This window comes from Dreissena polymorpha, chromosome 15 (assembly GCF_020536995.1).
Source record: "Dreissena polymorpha isolate Duluth1 chromosome 15, UMN_Dpol_1.0, whole genome shotgun sequence".
Taxonomy (NCBI): Eukaryota; Metazoa; Mollusca; class Bivalvia; order Myida; family Dreissenidae; genus Dreissena; species Dreissena polymorpha.
In genome coordinates, this window is record NC_068369.1 from 7580509 (window position 1) to 7604842 (window position 24334).

At 35.0% G+C, this 24334-nt stretch overlaps 1 protein-coding gene across 2 annotated transcripts; it reads left to right on the forward strand.

Moving 5' to 3' along the window:
* The first annotated feature begins 7051 nt into the window (after positions 1-7051).
* On the forward strand, positions 7052-12381 carry LOC127860700 (uncharacterized). Of its 2 annotated transcripts, XM_052398944.1 has the most exons (8): positions 7052-7179; positions 8151-8354; positions 8587-8781; positions 9429-9581; positions 10392-10529; positions 11425-11496; positions 11912-11965; positions 12153-12381. In XM_052398944.1, exons 1-8 carry the CDS (start codon positions 7074-7076, stop codon positions 12233-12235), a joined length of 1005 nt encoding a protein of 334 aa, XP_052254904.1. In that variant the 5' UTR covers positions 7052-7073; the 3' UTR covers positions 12236-12381. The 2 variants fall into 2 exon arrangements, with proteins under 2 accessions (XP_052254904.1, XP_052254905.1); XM_052398945.1 differs by lacking the exon at positions 10392-10529.
* The last annotated feature ends 11953 nt before the right edge of the window (positions 12382-24334 follow it).

A 24334-nucleotide genomic window follows, 5' to 3' on the forward strand; every position in this document is an offset into this window, starting at 1 on the left:
GTTCTGAATTCCTCAGACATCATTTATTTAATATTGTTTGTATATCTGTTCAAAGTGTTAACATGTATTTTGTATGTAGTTTACTTGCTTTATGTCGGCATAGCACCAACAGTTTGGCGTAAGAATCACAAAACATGGTGTTGAAATTAGTCTCCTCGGACTTTACCCTCCCCCCTCCCCATCCCCTCTTCACCGTAAAGTATTGTGGTATATCAAACAAGGGACGTTTTGAATATATATTCTATCACTATTCTTTTATTATTTCAGCATGATTATATTTCAGCACACTGGGTATATTTTATGTCAATGTGTCTTGTCTGCCATTCGGAACAAGGGCGGGAAGTCTTGTGGTAGTGATGTCATCGGTTGTTTCGTCCATCATTCATAAAAATAGTTCATATTCACTTATAAATTAGCAAAGTATTAATAAAATAGTGATTAACTCAAATGTCCATCGGGATAACATGTCGTAATTAAGAAAACACAATATTAAACTACTCGTATTCGGTACCCGTTGAGGATGTTAAAAAATCGTTCTATTAATCAAAACTACAAAACACAGAACTAATCAATCTAACTTCTTCTAATTTGATCTAAATTACACGTACATGGCTTTTATAGATACCTGATCGTTTTATATATGGATTATAATAACAATGTAACACAAGATAAGACAATACAAACTCAAATAATAAAACATAACCAAAAACTCAAAAAAAAAACATAAAAAATATTTGACCGTAATAACGTGGTGTGTAATGGCGGCAGGGATAAAATATTGATAAAATATTGATGTGCTCAATAGCAGACGTATCTGTGAAGATCGAACATCAATGTATACGATCTCAAACCGGATTGGTACGATCGTACGTGACCATGCCGGTATATGAATTTTGCAGACATTAAGCAGCTGTTTCATCGATCGCGTAATGTAGGTATAATACCACACTTACACTGATTTCACGCATATACAAAATCATACGATGATGTTTACATTGAATTTTTTTAATATATTTTTTAAATAAGTACGTGTATATCATATGACGTTAGAAAATATGTAGCAGATTGTCAAAAGCACCAGGCAATAGTGTAGTCATTTGTATCTCTTCAAAATGTATTGAATTTTTTCATTAACTTTATGTATACCAATTGACGTAGGAAACCCTGTAGCAGAATCTAAAACAACTATCAAAGTTAGAAAATTGTCATAGATTATCCTAAATCATTTTTTTAATTAACTACACGTATACCAGTTGTGTTTTCGGGTTTTACTCCGGGTACTCCGGTTTTCCCCAAAATCACAAGACCACGCCAAAAATAAAAAATACCCATTAAAAAACTTATAGCTGGAAATGACAGCTATTAATAAAAAAATCGTCCAACTTTTGTTAGTCCAATGACATAATGCAGTCCCAGAAGCGGAAAAGCCTCATAAACTTGGCGGCGGTGGCTGTGATGGTGGCCGGGGCTGCAATGGTGGTAGTGGTGGTGTTGGTGGTTTCGGCGATAGCGACGTCGGTGATGGTTTGTTTTATATTTTACATTTTCATTTTCAATTATAATCGAAATGCGTGGAATATACTAAATTAAATCCCATGATTTGAAATTGAAAGAAGAGCAGACATGTTCTGTGGTAGCATAATATCAAGTTAGGTCCGTGTATATACCGTCTTTTCCTTTTTCATTTAACATTCGAAACAACGAAACACGAAAATCAACGCATATAAATTCATATTCCGATTTTCTAATAACCGAAACTTAAACAAAATACGAAAACAAAATTAACTTCTTTGTCCGTAAATATACCGTGTTTCCGTTTTGCATTCGACAAAACGATACATGAAAAACAACGTATATTAGTTCATAGTTCGATTTCTTAATAACCAAAACATAAACAAAATTCGAAAACCAAAACGTTTTTGTATAGCTTTAGGTATTGAACAGAGTATAAAACAAAACACGAAATGTATTTTCCTATTCATATTTCGCAAATGTTGGTCCCGTTTACCGTTCTTGATTTGGTAAAACGAAAAAAGAACAACGAGTGGCGCTGCGCTGCTGTACTAGGGAAATAAATCATTATTGATATCCTTATGCAGTTTTCTACCTTTCTTCAGCGGAGATGAAATAAAAACAATCCCATTACTTTCTACATTGTACTATTATCTGCTTTACACATGAAAAAAATCCACACTTTTGCTAAGCATATAAGTTAAATTGTTTTCGTCAATATTTCCCCGAGGGCATGCACTGCCTCATGATGCCTTGTTACGGCATTTCGTAGGTCGTCCTGGGTCCTTCACTTCGGGCATCTGACTGGCGGTGGGCTCACGTACAATGTGACCACGCAGGCAATACATTTAACCACCAGTGCTTTGCAACAAGTTGCACATATAGGGTGCAACACTGGTCTTAAAGTAAACACTCGATGTTGTTATAAAGTTCAGGGCAAAGGTTTAAATGACTTAAGCAATGGGTTGACGTACTGTGTTCTTTTAAAATGTATCAGCATAATAACGTTAAATGCTTTCTTTATAGGAAAAAGAAAATATTCTTATAACAATTATGGAATAAATTGAAATTCTTTACAAGAAAATTACAGTCAAATATAAGAAAAAGAACGCTATGTATTCTTGACGTTGTTACAAATTAATTTTTGATCTTTGAATAACGTTTTTGTTTTGTTTTACAGAATTGATCACTCAAGGAAAAGCATCCTTGACGGCGCATTCCTCTTCCCGGCTCACGGAAACAACCACCTTAGCTGGCTCAGTTGCCTGTTGACGTTCCGGGACATCCCAGGTCCCGTAAACAACCTAACCCTGTCGTGGCCCGTCGCGCCCCTCACCGCATCCGTTCAGAGAAATTAATTCAGCAAGTAATAAAAGTAAAGAAACCGAATTATAAGCTTGTTTGTGATTCTAAAATGGTCCTATTCTGATTTTCATTGTAAAGACAACCAGGGTCTTATACAGAAAACTTTAAACCATATAGTTAGTTGTTATAGTTATGACGCATGAAATTCGTCTACGTTCTGTACGTAACTTTAAAAAGTCCAAATTGTATGGCGGCGTTATGATATCGGTAGGTAAATATTTGGTTAGGATTGACTTACAGCGCTTTTCCTTGGACATTAAATACATTAAGTTGTTATTCAATATGCACATTTATTAATATTATTTAAGTTTATTTTCTTTTATTCAAGCGACAACGGTATCATTAAGGTTGTTCGGGTATAACTCTGGTTTTATAGCTTAAATCACTCGGTATATCTGCGTGCAGTTGATTAATGTAACGTTTATTGATTATGCATCGAAATAACTGGACATTATGTATTGCACACCTTGCACTTTACCATTCCATAAAAATTTGTGATTGTTTAATGCATTCTCTTTTTGTCCTGTTTAACCTGTAAAATTTGGGCAAGTTTTGTGATAGCTTCGTTGTGTTTGAAAGTTTGATTAATATAATTATTTTTGCGATATTTTCTTTAGAATTCATTATTGCATTTATTTCTCACTAATATCGTTTCTTTTACATTTGTACTTTCAATTTAGTGATCATCTATAATCTTCATACAACAACGAATTTCCAGGCCTATAAAATCACGTAATGTTTATCAAAGGTTAAGGCTAAGGGGCGTTTTCTTGATACGACAGCAAAAGTTAATATGTTATGAAGTGCTATTCATGTGTTGCCTCTTTACTCCTATTGACGGGTTTTTCATTTATTAAGTTATCTTTTATAAACTTGAAACCAAAATGGTATTCTACTGTTTGACACGAACGGTAAACAAAATGGTCCTCGGGACCGTGGATCGCTCATATGGAATGTGAATTATTGAAATGTGCATATTTTTTTTAAGAATGCGCATGCATAAGGAAAAGTTTTCTTAGATTAAAAAATAATACCATCCTTAAGCGAATTTATAAGATTTTAGTTGAAGTCATCATTCCTGTATAAACATAAAGTCTTTGTAAATGCTATTCTTGGCAGTTGATATAATCAATTTTTTGTTAGGGTGGATGTATTTAAAGTGGCCTTTATTCCCGGGCCAGTTAATTGGAAAAAGCAATTAGTGGTTAATACGATTCACGTCATTACGGCAATTTGGGCATGACGTGTGATCGAAACTTTACGTGACAGGGCTATTATTGCTCTTAAAATGAAAGCAACTCCTCTCGATAATAGGACCCAACCGAGTTTCTTGTAAAATAATTATTGCATATTCATTAGGGATGCAAGAGATTACACAAATCATTAACCGGTTAACCGTTTTCCGTAACCGGTTATTAACCGGTTAACCGAAACGCCTTAAGTAGTTCAAATGATTAAGAGTACGTAAATTATGTCATACCGCTCGAACCGCTCTGTAGAAACGAAAGTTATTTCAAATCTGAAATTGGTTGCTTTAATAATATGCCAGTTTCGTGTATTATGTAATTTATTTTAATAATTTTGTAAATGTATATATTTTATTTAGTTTTCCTGCGTATATGCATACAGTAGGAGTAAAAAAAAAAAAAGAAATACATGATGTTCCTTTTCACGTGTCATTAACTTATTTTTTGTTGGGCCGCTTAAATTACGTTCGCGTCGTGTCGCTCACGAAAAGTGTGTGTGCCTTTGTTCATTCTGTTTTAATTTTTGAAACTCAAATTGACTTATTATAAACACGTTTTTTCCTCGACGAAAAATGGGTCATGTGTGTTCAATGATTCCGCATCTCTTCTTATTCGATAATTGCATATTTTGTTTTTTTCATGTGTGCGTCTTTAGACATAGTATTATCGTTTGATGTTAATTATACATTTAAAAAATGTGGGTCAAATAAAGTACACGAATGCAAATTAAATTATTTTTTTCAAAGAAATGTAAGTTGAATATTTTATATAATTAGTACATTCATTTAAAGCGAAGTAATAATGTATTATGATCTCAAATACTGATAGTTACGTATGTTTGTTAACACACCATAGCCCGCAAATTTTAAGCAATTACACAAATACTGAATTTAACGGTTTTATCTTTAGAATATTTTTAATTGATGTTAAATTATTTAATAAGTTAAAAATTCGCTTTCTTAAAAAGAACTTGCATCCTACGGTACTGTTCGGATCGTTGGGCGTAAATTATAATAATGATATTTATTTCTGATAAACACATACGACGTTAACAACACAAGATTTTTAACTACAAATGCAATTCTTGATAAAATTGTTACTTATACTTATAAACACGGTATTTTCGCGAGCAATCGGTGTTGGATGTTGGTTACCAAAGCATCAAAATAAGCCGTCCTACGTCCCAACTGATTTTTACCGCGAGTTGGATAAACGTGTCAATAACGTCTTCGCTAATATCTCCCACTTCACGCAGTTCGCTAGTTAAATGTTCGCGAGTCAAACAAAACAATCGTGCCAATTATCACAAAGGTTTTGATTTATTGCTTTATTCCTTTGATTGTTGACACGTTATTTATTACGGTCGATTGTGCTGCATGTTGTTCTAGCTAGTCGCTAGTGCAATTTGACAGTATGTCACGCGCAAAAAGTAAAATCTTACGAATTATTCCATGAAAAAAAAATCCAAGTTAACCTTTTCCTGAAAATGTAACCGGTTAACTGGTCGTTTCGGTAGGACAGACAGAACAGACAGACAGACAGACAGACAGACAGACAGACAGACAGACAGACAGACAGACAGACAGACAGACAGACAGACAGACAGACAGACAGACAGACAGACAGACAGACAGACAGACAGACAGACAGACAGACAGACAGATAGACCGACCACTGGAAATAATTAACCATTAATAAAAATTTGATTTGTTTGTTAATAAAATATCATAAACGCTATAAACGGTCAAAACAATACAACAATACAATCATTTTTACGACGACAAATAATGTCAGTGGACAACACATAAAAGAGACACCCAATCAAAAGTGTTGTCTAGTTGTAACCGCACAATCGCCACATGCGTACTAATTATACTTATGCGTACTAATTATACTTATGCGTACTAATTATACTTACACATATTATCAAGTGAACAGGTAGCACAAATTGTTTCGTTAGGACTTAATTCTTATTGGAACTCGTATAAAAAAATGCATTTCATGTAAACCAATTTCGCCAATTTAATTATAATTGCTTCTAAAACAATATATGAGAGTAAGTATGTTAAATACGTGCCTTTTCTGAAGTGAATCGAGCTGACACGCACGGCGTTCAGTCAATGTTAACACAACGTCGTCTACGGTTTTTGGAGCTCAATGCTTTTATAAACAAAATCGAAATATTAAGGATATTATAGATACATGTATGCATTGGTAAAAAGATGTGTAAACAATGAGAAAAAAACACAACACACCATCGTTTGTCTGTTAGCAACCCTGTTTTTAAATAACATATATCACGTACAAAGACAAATGCGATAGATCAAGGTTGTAAAAACGCTCTTTGTCAAGACCCTACACAGATATAGAAAATCTACACTTGGTTTCATTCCGGTACCAAAGATAAACACACGTTTGAACTTTTTCATTAGTAGGATCTCTAAGAGAAGATGCTTGAAATGTAAACACAAAACGTCAAACATAAAAGAACACAATTTTAATCATCCCAAAATGATAACAAGAATCAAGTCAACTTCAAAGTGACGATGAGTCATTATTTTTATGTGATACAAACCACACAAAATGAGGACAAAGCTGGATCTGAAGAAGACGAAACACAAAAACACTTGTATCAACTTGATAACAAGTTTTACAACTTATGCGTGCCTAGCTTTTATCTTCAAATCTTTTAAAATCACCATTGAATATAACAACACTATCACTAATAATTTATCAACGACACTACTTTTTTTCCGTTTACAAACTAAACACTCACTGAGATAGTACGTAAACCGAATAAGCCACACATGTTCTTTCGAGTGGCAAAAATCTTTGATTAAGTGTGACACAGAAGAGTGTACAAACTATATTGAACTGAAATAAAAGTCATATTTCACGCCCTGCCAGAGCTATGGGTATATAAGAGAGCGTCTGGGTCTAATAGTCTGTATGCCATCTCGAGGAATCGGAAGGACTTCGAACCGTTTACAGACGACGACCATGTATTTGCAGTTGTACTGTTTGATGCTTGTCATCTCTGGGTCACATGGAAAGGGTAATTTTCTTTCTTTTGCTTTTGTTGTATATTGGATAAAAATGAATGATGCATGCAAAGAAAAAAAAATTGCTTACACAAGAAAAGAAACTTAATACATCTTATTTTATGTTTCTTAAGTCGTTGTAAAATCAGAAATACAATATGCGAACAACACAAACAACAGTTGACATGTGTTGAAGTCAAGGTTCAGGGATGCATGTCTTATACTTGTGTCACAAATAGACACCGATCACCCTCCGATCAGCGGCCGACGCATTTTTCCACTCATCGGGCTGGCTATCGGCCGATGATCGCACGGAAACCGGGTCAATTTGTAGCATCGGGCGGCGTCCGGATTAATTTTAAGTCTCACTAAAAAATTTACCCGACGTCGGGCCCGGGAAGGAATCGAGTTGAGATCGAAACAAGATCGGACGATCAACGCACGAGTATCGCCCGGCGATCGCCCGACATCGGATTCATTTAACGTGTATCGGAAAAAAGTAAAGGTACTTCCCAGGGGCATATACATCGGCCGGCGACCGTCTGATTGCCGAAGTGCCTCCGCACGATGCCCGACGGACGCCGGACGGCGCTCGTTAGGATACACGTACAATGAATCCGATGTCGGGCGCACGCCAGGCGATAACCGTTCGTTGATCGTCCGATCTTTTTTCGATCTCAACTCGATTCCTTCCCGGGCCCGATGTCGGGTAAAATTAATCCCGACGCCACCCGATGCTACAAAATGACCCGATGTCCGCGCAATCATCGACCGGCGCCAGCCCGATGAAAGGAGAAAAAACACGTCGGCCGCTGATCGAACAGTGATCGTTGTCTATTTGTGACTGAGGTTTTAAAATTTGTCACTCATCGGACGGCGGACGGCTCCGACGTGTCCAGTCTTCCCGATGCCTGGAGATCGGACACATCGGCCGGCGACCGGATTATTTGTTACTGAGGCATTAGTCAATAAGAATTTACTGCAGCACATAATGTAGCCCTAGGCGAAACCACAATGCAGCTGCACGATTTGGACAAGTTGAGTAGCAATCTAGCCGTGGACGGGAACCTGAATCAGAATCAACCGGAAACACAGTGCAGTACGACCGTCGGATCTGTAGTCAACTTCTGGAGTGTAGAGTTCGGATCTCATTCTATAAGCCGTATCGTTATATACGGACCAAACGACTGTACGTACAGACATTGTTAGATTATACAGTAAATAGAACCTCGTAATTTTGTTGTGCAACTAAATTTAATTTCGATTAAACATATTCGCATTGCAAAACGGACATGATGATGAAATTATCAGTATTTTCTAAGGTTTAATATACATTCATGTATACGAGATACATTCGTTGATTACTTTTCTCGGTGCTTTTCGTGACATTCAATGAATTAAATCTTATTTTCGTGGAAAAGCACGTGGACATGAAACCCTGAGTGGATTTAACGTTTTCGTAAAAAGTAAGGACAGCATCGAGAATGTCTATAACAACACGGGCGTGGCATACGGGTCGGGCGTATTCACTGTGCTCCTAGAAGGAAATGTTATATCTGCGGTAAACATCACCCGTCCAAACATTCTAACCTTGTGTGAGGTCGAGGTCTATACAGGTAAAATAGCATTTCCAGAAAATAGACTACCGATACTGCTTGTTTACTACTACTACTACTACTACTACTACTACTACTACTACTACTACTACTACTACTACTACTACTACTACTACTACTACTACTACTACTACTACTACTACTACTACCACTACTACTACTACTACAACAACTACTACTACTACCACTACTACTACTACTACTACTACTACGACTACTGCTGCTACTGCTACTGCTACTGCTGGAAATTTAACAAATCGGTGTAAGTTTGCATTCCGTTAATGTTGTTCTGTTCCAAATTCTGATAGCCTAAATATGATATATTAAGCTAACAGTTTGTATCGTTTGTTTAACGGGAATCACTTAGGCGTAAACATGTGTATGTTTACCCGAACCCGATTTGTATAATAAGCTTTGTTTTTGTATTGCAAATGACTGTAAACAATATTTTTTGTTCGGAAGATAAAAGCTGTTATTTGATAACAAATGATTTTTTTTCGACCGGTTTTTAAGAAAGATTGTATGTGTGTTTTATGTATCCCCTCAATTCAATTTTAACATTTAAGTTCCCGTAAATCAACAATAACAACAATTTTCACTTATAACTAAAATGCAAATGTAGAACACTTTCATGTGCTGTTATGCAGTTTGTAATGAAGACATCAACGCTGAAAACACATACTACGGTGAAGATTGCCAGTCCACGTGCGGCAAATGTTTAGATGGCGCCGTCTGCAACGCAACCGGATATTGTCCTAACGGATGTTCAGATGGCTGGCACTCAGCCAAATGTGACATACGTAAGTTTTCAGTAACAACTCTATTATAAATACTTGAATAGATGCGGCGCAGCCAATGCAGTGACTCGATACTGTGTGATATGTTACATAATGCACTCTTCAAAACATGTCATGTTTAGAGTTTTAATGAAGTATCATATATTAGAAATCGCGTTAAAACACGCACGTCAAGAATTTGAAATAGATTTATAAGGAAACGTGAATATAATTCTGTGACTGGATATCATTCGCTGAATTACCAGTAGACATTCAATATATTAATATTCTGTAATACAATAACTTGAGATGAACGCACTATTTTCCAAATCACTTGGTCATTAAAAACTACCAGTTATGCAGACTAGCTTGTGTCCCTGAAAAAAAAAACGTGTAGGAAATTACGCAAGTATATATATATATGTTTATGTTTGACATAAACTACTGCGTCAGTCTACATGTCATTGTATGGTGTCCATGTATCAAATTATACATTAGTATGAGTGAAATTTTTAAAAAGTGCCTTTTCAAAGTAAATTGTATGCTGTTACCTTAAGGCCCATATATTACAAGCAACAAAATAAAACATAAACAAGGTTTTGCAAGTAAATTTTCAAGCAATAAATAAGTCCAATAATGCTATGAAATATAAAACCTTCATATTTGATTTATTTGGCACCTAAAGCGAACAACTTAAAAGCAAACCCCAAGTACTATTAAACGTTTCTTAGACAGTTTAAGTGTTTTACAATTTATTTCATGGCCATGCTTGCAATCATACGCGGCATACACTTTTATTTTTTTTTATAACCCATGGTTCGGAATTACTGAAAGCGTTTCAGACGGAAACGACAGCGTCCACAACTAAGGCAACACCACGAACAACAACACCAAAGACGACAACAAGACAAGCATCAACACCCTCACTGACAACAACGCATCCGACTATTACAACATCGGCGGTTCAACCAGGTATAGTGTCATTTGTTTCATGTAGCCATGGGGACTTTAACTTAAAATTTAAAATGACATAGACATAGAGGTTAGTTGGAAAGTTAGATGTGGAAGTTGTTGACAGAAGTTGCTGGCCTAAATTTTGATATCGTTTATACAATTTCGTCACATTAATATAACGGACACGAGTATCGAACTCTAAAACGTTTGATATGAGTTCATATGCATTATCCATTAACTAACTTTGTTAATGAACATGTAAATAATATTCCAAACTGTGCTAGTTTTTCAAAACTTAAGGATTCAAATAATATTTCCACTTGGTGACCGAAGAATGCAAGCAACTACCAACAGGCCGGCGTTTGACTTTCAAAATTATTCCAGATAATGAAGAACAGGCTTTTTTCTTAATCCATCGTGTTATATTGGCATATTTACACGTAGTCCTTTGCAACTAAGAAGATATATACGCTCCTGCATAATCCCCTTCTTTGGTTTCCAACATTACGCTTATAAAGCTTGTAGAGAGACTCATGGGTGTAAAATAAGGCCTCAATACAAAATAATACCAATCAGTGCAATCACCTTGGGTAATCTCTCATTCCCCACCCCCCTAGGTGTACTGATATTTGCATAATTGAAACAAATGATTGCTGAATATGAGGTTCTTAATGTTACCGGCTAAACAATAAAGCTATACACATATTTGTATTAAAAAATAAACATTTTAGGCAGACACTCCATTACGCCATGTCACATATTTGTCTTTAAAATTATCCAACCAGCCAAAATATGCGTGTAACTTTTTAGGCAGACGATCTATTACGAAATAATTATCACGTCAATAAGTGTCCCTTCGCGCGTTTATTCCGTACGGTGGACCCTTACATACTTGACAGGATTGTGCTTTTAGGTGTTGTGCTAACCACTGCCGCCTCGGTCCCTGCAGTTTCTTCATCTTCTTTGACTGGAAGTGCCACCACTGGTAGGTATAATTGAGAGCTGTGCAGTTTGTAATATTCGTTCAGAACTCATTAAGCAAATTAACCGTAGTTAATTCATCAGTGATAATTATTAAATGATAACAACGTTTTTTTTTAAATGCATATTCAGATGACATATACCTTATGAATGCGAAAATACTAATCTCAAACTCAATACAAAGTATTAACTCAAATGTATTTTTAGTACATGTTTAAGTTTCAATGGCTGATAATTTCGAATCAAACTCAATATAAACTTCAAGTATTAACTCAAATGTTTTGTTTGTAAATGTTTAAGTTCTTATGTCTGATAATTCAGAATCAGAGTAAGTTAAAGCTTAGGAATGTTTCTACCAATTGGGCCTCAAGTATTGCTCTTTTTACAACCTACACATTATGATTTTTATATTTATTCAGACGCTAACATTACTGGAACAAGTAATGCAACAACTGAGATTCCACAAAACGCAGGTATACTACAAATAATACACTAATTCACCCTCAGTACCGATATGTTCATGACCAGTCTTGTTGCCCATATATTTATGTTCCTACTCTCAATACTACAGATATAACTAATACTACAAACATCTTCATCAATAGTGTGTGTTTTGCAATTATCAGTGATTCTATTTTGGATTGCATTTGACATTTGCAGAGAACAGCGCCGTTGCCGGTGTCTGGAGAGCGTTGTCTTGGGTAATGGTCGCAATTTCATCTGCAACTATCCTGCTCTTGTAACTACAACACTCGCATGTTTATAATTATTACCGAAAGCGATGTTGTAGTGAGGAAAATAAACGCATGATAATTTCATGTATGCAAAAACTTTTTTGCATAAATGTCGAACGTGTTTGACTTTTGCAAAAATAAAAAATTGCAAAGCAAAGACTATTTTCTCAAAATGTTATGGTCTTAGATATCAGTTGGTGTAAATAAAATGAACTAGATGTGTAAACAACTAACACAAAACAGTCTATTTAAAATAATGTATTTGTTCTTGATAAGATGACATCATGTTAACATATGGTATTTTGGAAGTGTACGGTACACGTTTTCAAGTATAATAGTGCATGTAATTATACAATATAAAGAAAAGAACAGCCACAGTGGTTTGCATTGACCTTTGACCCCAATTGACCACTGCTTTGCAAGGCGGTGACCCCAGATTTAATGTTTAAAGTTTGTGTGATATGAATGTTTTGTATTGTACTGTATTGTATTTCGTTTGCCGTCAGTAAAAGACAAGATGAATGCAATCATAAGTCAAATCCAAAATTTTAGGTTTTTTATCTATAATAGTTTTTGAGATATTGAGTTTTGAACACATGCACCCTTTATACGATCTTATAGCTAAATAATGGTTTTCTATATCAATTGACATTGACAACAAACTCTTTTGTAAATACAGTATACATGTATTTACCGTATAGCATTCACACATAGATTCAATGCATTAGCTACACTGACCATGATTTTTACATTTTATGTGCGAACAAAAGCAATCATTTGAATACAGCGGTTGCTATGGTAACGTCTTTACATAAAATACATTAATTTCATTAAAATTGTTTAAATATCAGGAAAAAAACTAAATATTTACGTTTTTGTCAAATATATGATCAAACTGCTTATAGTCAATGATCTTTATTTCAACATGGTGTTTATTTAATACATAGTAACACAAAGAATCTAAGAAAATAGGTTGAGTTAAAGTGCAACATGTCCTTTTTTTAGAAAAGATCTACATATTTTACAGTGTATTGATTTCAATCCATTTAAGACTTTGCACAACGTAAATATCATGTATGTAATTTAATAGTGCCATACATATATGCTGGTAAAAATGTTACTGTAAGACATATTGCTGATGGTAACCATGGTTACCATGGCAACAAATAGATAAAATATCCATTTTAACTGTTTTGAACAGCAAAAACACCTAATTTTATTAGTAAATCCTTTCCCATACATATCAAACATGAAAAAGAACAACATTATTTGACCAAACAATTTAACTACAATTTGTTTACGAAACCCACATAGTAAAACCGCCATAAATAAACACTAATAATAACAACATGTACTTCTAATTCAGAACAATTAAAGATGAACATGTATTATTTTTAAGGCATTAAAAGATACCTTCTATAAATCAGTTAAAAAAAAAATAATACCATTATCATATAAATAGTATTAATTCCATCAACAAATTAGTAAATGCCAAAATAATGTTTCCATAGCAACCAACATTCTTATTTTACATGTAAATGGGTTTCGCAATCATGGGTATGATTAGCTTCAACAAAACTTATATATTACCACCTGTCATAATAAATGAACACACATGGACAGTGGTTTATTTATATGGCTAAATGTTTTGACAACACATGTTTCAAGACATGACGTTTTACATTAATAGGATCACATCATAAGTTTCAATTTAGAAAATACCATGCCACAGGCCAATTTAATATTAAAATTTTCACGCTAGTAATTGTTGCTGAAAAGTTCACCAATGAACAGTTTATATGGTAAACAATAACATATAACTTGGTAATCAAAACAAATAATCTAAGGCTATTTGACAAACAGGATCATACAATTTTCAACCTTAAAACAAACAAAGGTAGGACAGGGCGCATGTTTTTTGCAACTTCTGAGTTGCACAGACAGTTTTTGTTTTTCTTTACTTCGGCTTGGGACAGGTAGCTTGTCCACTGAGGTCTGATTAAAAAAACTGCCCTATTTCCTCATAAAGGTACCATTGTCAGGCGATACTGAGTCAAGGTCCTTTAATTCAGGCTGGGCAAGACTGGCTAGACATTGATGGTAAGAGGTCAGCACTCTTTAAAGTTTAACAAACAGTGAGTTTCAACTGTAGATTGTTCACTTGTTTTACAAAATACCAAGCCTGGTTTACCAGCATCAATGAGGAAATGTTGGTACTTTCAAATGTTTTTCAAGGGTATGAACAACTGGGCAAGAAAAGTTTTCCAATCAAATAGGTGCACAGGCTTCTCCAAATCACCAATCATGTGCGGCATATTAAGTCCAGACCTTGAGGAGGTGGATATAGTCTCAGCAACAGCTTCGATGGTCTCTGCATCACAAAGTCTGGAAAAGTGTGAGGCATGAACATTGGTTAAATATTGCAGAGCTTTATTTCCTTCTTAGAGAATGGCAGTTTTTCAAACATTTGATAAGCTTGTTACACAAATGTTCACAATTTAACTATTTAACAAAACTATTTTTTTCACAATTTAGAACAGTTCTCAACTCATTTTTTCACAAAATGAGGGGCCAAAGGCCCCTTCACAAAGATGGGAAAAAGTCCATGTATTAAAAACGTTTCTTATGAATACCGGAAGTAATAATTTTGCCAGTGCTCATTGCAATATGTATACTAACATTATCAGATGGTAAATCATTATCTATTGATGAATATACCTACACTTTGACTTCCATAATCCAAAATGCCAATCAGGCTAGAACTCGATGTGGCCGCAGTCACCATCATCGAGTATCTCATTCCAGTGTGCAGCCCTAATTGAAAATAGAAATAATATATGTATATCATTTTCACAATCTGTAAAAAAAACTAATAAAACTTAAACACACATATTATGTCTATTCTAAGCCCTTCTTATTTGTTAACCAAACAAAAGCATTCCCAAACATTTTTAATATCAAATATATCATTGATTAATATGAAATCTATTTTAACATAATTATATGTAAATAAGGAGTGATTTTTTTTTCAAAATTTTAGATGCAAAAATGGTACCAAGTTTTCATGCAATAACATTGTATGCATAAGTAAAAGTTCTTACCAACACTAACTCTCCACCATGCATACCAAAGTACACAGTTGTTCTTATTTTGTTCAGCAGTTGTCAAAGTAGAAAACTGCCTCTTCCTCCCCTAGGCCATAGTGGTGAAGCTAGTAATGCACATAGCTAACAGCAGTGTTGGCGCCTTTCCCGGGTGATGCACCCTCATTCGCCAATTAAAACACCTGTTTTCCTGCAAAAGAACAAGAAATGAAAATAAGAGCAAACTGACTATAATTGTTATTTGATACAGAAATATGTATTTCATATTTCACCTAAAATAATGACAGTCACACCAACACATTTTTGCATATTTAAGAACAATATGGGGCATGTAACTGATCTAGAAATTAATAATCACACCTACCTGTACCTTCACAGCAAACACCAAAGACTTCACACTTTTTCGCAGTTTTGAAGTAGCTTGGTCCAACCTAAGATATATTTAAGTTTTTAAAACAATTGTCAAGATTAAAAAGATAAATATCTTTCACTTAACTTCATAGCAATATAACAAAATAATTCAATAATAATATTCATCATTAATAATAATCACAATAATTAAGTGTCTTTAGGAGTTTCGTAAAGTCTGAGCGTTATCAAGTGGGCTTTTATTACTAAATCCAATTCATCACGAATGAGTTCATGGCAGTATTGTCTAAAAGAGATTGCTTGTTGAAAGTCAATGACATCGCTGCACGGTTTGTTATGAAATGAATAACAGCCACATGTTAGAATTTGGAATTTGTTTTGCTTTTCTTGTTCCTTTAATTGTTTAAATCAAACAAGGAATTCTCAATAGGGACAGACACTCCATCCGTCTCATTTAGCGCTGAATCCTGATAATTCTGTTTCTGAACAGCTTGACTCATAGTTAATGTCTTCATCAGAATCTGAAGAGGGCACGTTTTCATTTTAATAGTTCTAATACATGGCTTGTAACACAGGTACTTGAAAAAAAAATTGGTCCTTATATATATAATAAGAGTAAAGGTACCCAACGATGATTTCACAGGTGTATTGAATAACACAATGCAACAGCATAAAAGATCAAACAATGTACACTTATGTCGTTGTGATTGCCAGCAGGAAGCGTCCATCTATGATAAAACACCTTTTATTTGATGAAAATCGTCCAAGTATGTCCAAAACAGCCAAAAGTTTCACAAATAGCACCCCAAAATCAAAGTGTGTAATTCCTGACATTCTTCGAAAATATGCATATATCTCAAGTTTCAATAGGTTTTTCATAATATAATCATAACTTTATTTCCATTTTTATAATGCCACGCTTCAATCACGCGTAGCTTAAATCAACGTCGACCGCGTTTGTACTGATCTCTGCTGACGACGCCACATATATATATATATATATTGTGTATGCACGTAATGAACGTCGCTATTGTTTGTCAGTTTAACTTTATTATGTCCGGCGTATGTGCAATCGTGTAAGTTTTGAGCTTTCAATAAAATGCGACAAAGACGATACTCAAATTCGTAAGCTTATGATTCGGAATCAGACGCCTTATCTATTAGGCCACGTGGCCGACGTTAAAGGTTGTTTTTAACTATAGGAACAACACGTATATATCTAATATAAGCACTGTAGGGAAACGTTCGACGGACTTTGTGCATTTTAACTATACAAGCAGCAGTCTGCGCATTTAATGGGCAGTGTTATGTGAAAAGGGGGTTTAATGCATGAGCGTTAAGTGTCGTCCCAGGTTTTCCTGTGCTGTCCACGCAAGCTTATCAGGTACGACACTTTTCGCCTTTACTGGATTTTCGTCAAGAAGGGTATTCCTTTAAACAAAAATTTACAATAAAAATATACAATAAAACAGAAAGTGTCGTCCCTGATTAGCATGTGCGGACTACGCAGGCTAATCTGGGAAGACACTTTACGCACATGCATTAAAACCCCTTTTCACGGAGCGATGATAATTTATACTACAGTTATATTGTGTGGCTGTGTCACGCAGACAAAAGGGTTTAAACCATTGGGCTTTCTATCTAAAGCACCGTCAGTCCGTGTGTAGTCTTCAAACATACTGTTAAATGCTCTGATCCCATAATGTTCCAATGGTGTGAAGAAATAAGAAAATAACCACAAATACACTATTTTTTGACATTATCATTTACACATGCAGAACTGTATCACCCAAAGTTTATATTCAATTGAGAATTTCTTAAATCGCAAATGTTCTGTCTTTTTAAGATGCTATAGATTTGAGAGTAATACAAGAAGAAATCTATTAAATAGCCGTGTTTACAGAAAAAAGGTGTCTAATACTGCCATGCATTGTATATATTAATTTCGATTAGTTTTTATTTTGATATGTACTTGATGCTGACAAAATACCATGGAGTTCAGAACCTTTTGGATCATGTAAAACTACACAGAGCTGCTCAATTCAACTGTTATTTTGTTATTCAAGCAATCTAACTGAATGAAGAGCGAATTATATTAAATGTATGTAAAATATATTTGTGATTTGTTCTGAGATACCATACTTATTACATAAATACTTGACATATGTGCATACGAATATACAAACCAGTGGTAACAACTTACATGTTTTTAGTTTATTACAATACCATTAGAACGTATTGTATTGCCATGAGTTGTACGTATCCATAGCCATCTAGCTGATGCCACGTCTTAAAAACAAACTTCAAATGAAATGTAAATGTTTAATAATTAATAAATGTGTTCATACTATAAAACCCATAAAGTATTCGTTGCCACTTTATTAATGATCCCAACTTATTTCTTAAATGTACCGAAATACAGACTGACGTCCACATCCACATCCATATTAACATATTTATATTACAATATATTTAAACGATATAACATGCAATTGAGTTGTTATTTAACCGTATTCTATTATAGTAAATACATGTTAAGTCACAAGGGATCAGCTTACATACATCATCATAATAATGACCGGTTTGGTCGTTGGGGGGAAATAAGGGACAACGATACAGGAATTCTCCACCAGTAAGGTCTGTTGTGTGCTGCTGAGAGTAATTCATCCATGGGAAGGGATGTCCACTCTTTTACATAATCCATCCAGCTTTTCTTCTGACGGCCTCGACGCCGACCTCCTTCTAGCGTGCCCTGGAGAACAGTATTGCACAGCTTACAACAGCTTACATACAGGCATTTAAAAATACCTCCTTATTTTTCAGCAATAATCAGGACGGTTATCTACAATACCAAGCACCCCAAAATATTTGAAACATCTTTACAATACACACATAGAACATTCATTGGGCCTATAGCTTCTTCAACTCCTTAATGTAAAACCAAATCATACAAAACTGAAAATATTGGGAATCAAGAGCACGTGATATTATTGCGAATCAAAATTATATGACAACTCGTAAACGAGCGGCAAGACTGCTTCAAACAGGGGCAATGTTATTTGTGTAAAGTTATATTGCGCAATATCTGACGTACGTTACCGAACAGTGATCAGATTTAATTTTAACAAAAAGTTATTTCTTTGCTATTCTTCAAAATTTGTCCCAATACTTCACCCCAATCACCATGTTGTGAAAGTACGATTAAATCAGATTTTTTTTTCGATGTGTAAAATTAAATACGATTGATACGATGATCCCTATTGATGCATAATTGGAGTTGATAACCTTTGAAACTGTTGACAAATGATCCTCGATTAACCCGATTAGGCCATAGCAAAGTGAGGTCTTTGTCATCGGAGTTTAAATAAATCGAATCTATTGTGTGTGTTTTTTTAAGTAATTTTTACATTTTCAAAGCGAGAGATTAATTTTTAACAGAGCTTGATCTGGAGTTTGTTTTTTATCTTGCATCTTATATATTTATAAAAGATCAGTTTCTATTATATAGCAGTTTTTATTTATTAAAACATGTCATTTAATCACACAAAACTCAATGGTTAACTATTGGTCAGTATGTTGAGTGTTTCACTCATTTTTGTTATTTGTTTGTTTAATGATCAATTTAAAATGTACAACTGTGTGGTAGGATCACAAGAGCAAGTGGTATCAACCGGTCAGTATCTAACGTAATGAAAAGGCATGTTAATACCCCAGAATGTATGCCTCAACGTCTTGAACATAATTATGGTATCTCGGCGTTTAACAGAAAACACATGACCATCAGAAGGCGGGTCAGATTTCCTAAAATAGCTTTATTGAAAGCGTAAAACATGATGATTTCAAATCACATGTTCCCTATACAGAGGTAACACAGCCGACCTGAAACAAGATTAAAACTTCTAGTGAAATTGTTTTCAGTTATTGGTAGCGATGTTCATTGTATATACTGTTCAAAATTATTGCTCACGGGATGCTCCCTTGCTTTATAACCCGCTTGAGCACTGAAAAAATGTCTTTGTTGACTGTTACACGATTAAACCAACAGTTATATTTGTGTGTGACTCCTTCAAATAAAATTGACTGTGTAAGAAAGAATTAGTTTATTTGTTATATTTACTGATTGACCCACTAACACATATCTACAAATAAATCTTTTGTGTTTGAAATTAGACCACTAGGATGCGGCGGACAGTTTTTGTCTTTTTATCTTTGGGTGGCGATGGTCTTGTGCAATCTTAATTGTAATCCGAAAACGTTGCCACCAAATGGAAAACTGAAGCTTAGTTAGTGTCAGTTTTTGTTGGCATTGTTATATGTTTATTACTTAACCGTTATATACACCCCATGCTGCGGTGCACGACACAAGGCTTCAGTCTCACTTCATTTTTTGACAATATGTTAACCCCTCGGATGCAAGATGATTGTGAAGTTAAACGCCATTATCTTTCCCAATCAATGGCTTTTAACCTTTTGTTTTCTGATAAATGTGCATTTTTGGAAGATAGAATCCCAGCGATATTTGTCAAATGAAATCGTGATGTAAGCTAAAATAAACAAAAGAGCTGTCACCATAGGATGACATATGCCCCCTATAAACGCTTGGTAGAAGTTATGAGCTTTTTTCGAAACCTAAACGCAGATTTCGAAACCTAAACGCGGACCCTAAGTTCAAGGTCAAGGTCACAGGGGTCAAATTTTTTTGTGCGTATGGAAAGGCCGTGTCCATATACACATGCATGCCAATTATGAAATTGCTATGTGAAGCAACATAGAAGTTATGAGCATTTTTCGAAATCTAAACGCAAAGTTTGACGGACAGGCGGACAGACGGACGGACAGTCCGATCACTATATGCCCTCCTTCGTGGGCATAAAAATGTCTTTGAATATCACAATAAATCAGAAAGCCACATAAACTAGAGAGCGGACACCATGCTAAATCCTTGAAATGCACTAAGTGACCCCGTGACCTAGTTTTTGATCCGGCATGACCTATATTCGAACTTGACCTAGATATTGTCTTAATACAACTTCTGACCAAGTTTGATAAAGATCAGATGAAAACTACTTCAATTAGAGAGCGGACACCATGCTAAATCCTTGAAATGCACTAAGTGACCCCGTGACCTAGTTTTTGTCCCGCATGAACCATATTCGAACTTGACCTAGATATTGTCTAGATACAACTTCTGACCAAGTTTGGTAAAGATCGGATGAAAACTATTTGATTTAAAGAGCGGACACGAAAAGTGTGACAGACTGACAGACTTACAGACAGACTGACAGACAGACTGACAGACGGACAGTGCGAAAACTATATACCCCTTTTGTTCGAAAGGAGGCATAAAAACAAGAAAGGCATTGAATCTGTTAATTCGTTTATTTTACATAATCTTATGTTTGAAATATTGTTAAATATCACAGTTGTAAAAATATACAATAATTTTTTGAAGCAAAGAAGCAACAATCACAACAAATAATATTCAAGTATTATGCTATTATGGCGTAAAGTTGCTTAATTCAATATTCCATGTATTCATTCATTAGCTGTTAAATCGTCTATGGCGATCATGTCATGTAATCATAAAACAAGTGCCAATTTACCGAACATTGTATAACGAAGGCTGGTTGTTTCAAGAACTGTTAAAAAGTAATATTCGTGTTTATATTATATTTTTGGTTGTAGGCACTAGACGAGATTTAGTGATGATCGATGGCTGTTTAGAAGGAACGGTGTTTAGTAATGCTCGGCCCGTGTCTTCTGTCCTCCCAACAGACCGCCTCCGTTCGAGAAGAGCAGGTTGATAATGAACACAAACAGGAACACTGGAAGAAGAATAACATGGATTAACAAACCGTTGAAAATACAAAGGAAACTATTTAATAGTTATGCTACAGTACTTTCTTCGTGTTTTTATCGGGAAAGTTATATATTTTGACAAAATACTGACACTGACAAAGCACATGTTTAAGTGAGAAATAGTGTTAGATTAATATTACTATTCACTTACAAGTACGATTGTAATAAACACGCATGTTGCATATTTTCAGAATATATGCGTTGATATATTGTTTTTCCTCATTTGCATTTGTATGTTGCTATGTTGTTTTTTCAAGTTCATCTTCCATTGTAATGAAGATTTTATGAATATATGTTAATATTTCCGTTATGATATATTTTCAATTCTATTTATATTGTAAGGTGCTTTTACAATCAAGTACCTTTGATTCATTATTTGAGAGAGTCTAACGGTCGTTTCCAGAGCTACTCACAGTGAATCAGCGTCTCGAAGATTCCACCGAATCCGGCCGCACCAGAAGCACCGAACATCCCGGATCCTACCGACACTCCGCCGTACCCCATTCCGTATCCCACCGGAGCAATGCCGTACATTCCTGTACCGAGCACTGCGCATGTGCAGCTGCACACGACAAGAAATAGGACGATAGTTAATCTGTTCATTTCTGAAATAACAAAAACAAATCCACTGTCTAAAGAATACTATTAAAAAGTATAAAAAACAACCTTTTTTGTCGGGAAATCATCACAACTGTCATGAAAATTTTGTTAGCAGTAATTTGTTTAGTTACCATTGAATCAAATAGAAGTTCTTTTATCGAATTGTAAAATGATGTAATACTTATATAATTTATCAATTACTTACTAACTTTTCCTGGTAAGGAGGCAAAAATATTAATTGACGCAAATATCATAACAGACGATATCACTATATTTCATTAGATTGTTATGTAATTAAGTTACATAAATATATATTTTACATTGTTCAAAAAGTCGATATCTTGTAATAAAGAAAGATCAGTTACTTTTATATTTGAATTTTCTCTTGTAAGAAAAATTGCCAGGAAATGTTGCTAAATGCTAGCTGTCACACTGATGAAGAAAATATCAAATACACTCAGTAACAGTTTAAATGTAGTTGATAACAAATATAAATATTTATTGCTATTGCCATGTTAGTTAAAAAAATACACGCACTTGAGTCGACTTACTTGATTTGGCACAACGGTATTCCTCACAACACTGAAAGACACGTTTGATCCCTTGATCTATCCTTGGTTATCTGAATAAGCCCCGTCCCATAGCGGCCTTTATACCGCGATCAGTCCGGAATAAGGAAATGTTTTTGTTAAAATACATTTCATTTGAAATTCTTTACATCTTCATTCTCGTTTGTGAGGGAGTGTTACATGCGACTATTTATGTACATGTGTTTTATAGGAGAGGTTAAAGTAAATAATTTGAATAGTTTATACTCATATGCTTTAATGCTGGGCCGCCGCGTATTACGTCAACGCTGTTAATCATCGATTGCGATTTCCCGGCGGCATTATTAGTTTAAATCAATTTGAAATAATTCAATAAAGAACATATAAGGGCCGGTATTTCGTCATCCTTTCCATGGGCGTTATTGTCAATTTTAAAACTTCTATTCTTCAGTAAATGTTGTCATTTGTTTTAGATGGTTTAATATTAAAATTCAATACACGTACATATATGGAATGAGGAAGAGCGAAATAGCAGAACATTCAATCCAGCTTATTATTAGCGTCGCCGGGCCATCTCCGTGCTCTAGGCTGTTCATCTCAAAACATCTTTTGACATTATATTTTTTTTTTTGGGGGGGGGGGGGGCATATTTTCAATGACCATCGAACATACATATATAAAAAATAACATTCAGCTACAATATCATGATGTAAATGGTATTATTTTTATTGTATTATCTATCATAAATGACCCATTGACCAACAGTCTGGCACATAATACACCACTAGACATATAACGAAACTCACAAACGTTAACAAGCTTGCATAATGGTGAGTTGGGGCACCGTTTTGGAGTCAAATAAAATCATTGGAGGTGGGGGGGGGGGGGGGGTAAACCGGTGATATTGAGCTCCAAATCGCTTAACCAAAATCCTTATTACAAGAAATTGACAACCCAATGCACACGATTTATAATTTCTGTTCACATCGTATGACACTGGTTCGGCCTGGTGTCGTAAGGTAAAAATAACTCGCATAAAATCTAGAATCTTTATCGTAATCTTCGGGTTTAAATGCAAAAATTAAAAACATTTCACTGGTCAAAGGGACGCAACGCAAACAGTTTAACCTAATGCATGATGAACTAACATAAGAGTTATCTAATCCTAGTTCGTGATTCACGTGCACAAAAATTTCAAAAGCCACTATTGATTTACGTATTTCTTACTTTTAAGAGGAAATCATATATTTTTACAGATTAATTCCTTTCCATAACATCAGAGAATCGTCAAATATGAATATAATATATAAACATTTCATCTAAGTTTATATAATTTAATCCTCGCAGAACACGTACCCCGATATTGGCGCCCGACGCCGGCCGTGACGTTACCTGGGTATGTTCCTACGGAGGCCCATGGTTAATTATATAACGCCCCGAGTCCGTGTATTTGAGGACGAATACATATTCGAGTCGGAGATGTATGTCACGGTTTGAACTTGGTCACTCTAGGGTAGAGATTGTGTGATGACCCGGTTAGCTAAGTCGGGAGAGCACTCGCCTTGTTAGCGAGGTGGGACGGGATCGAGAACCGGACTGGCCGCACAATTTTCTAACCCTGTGACATT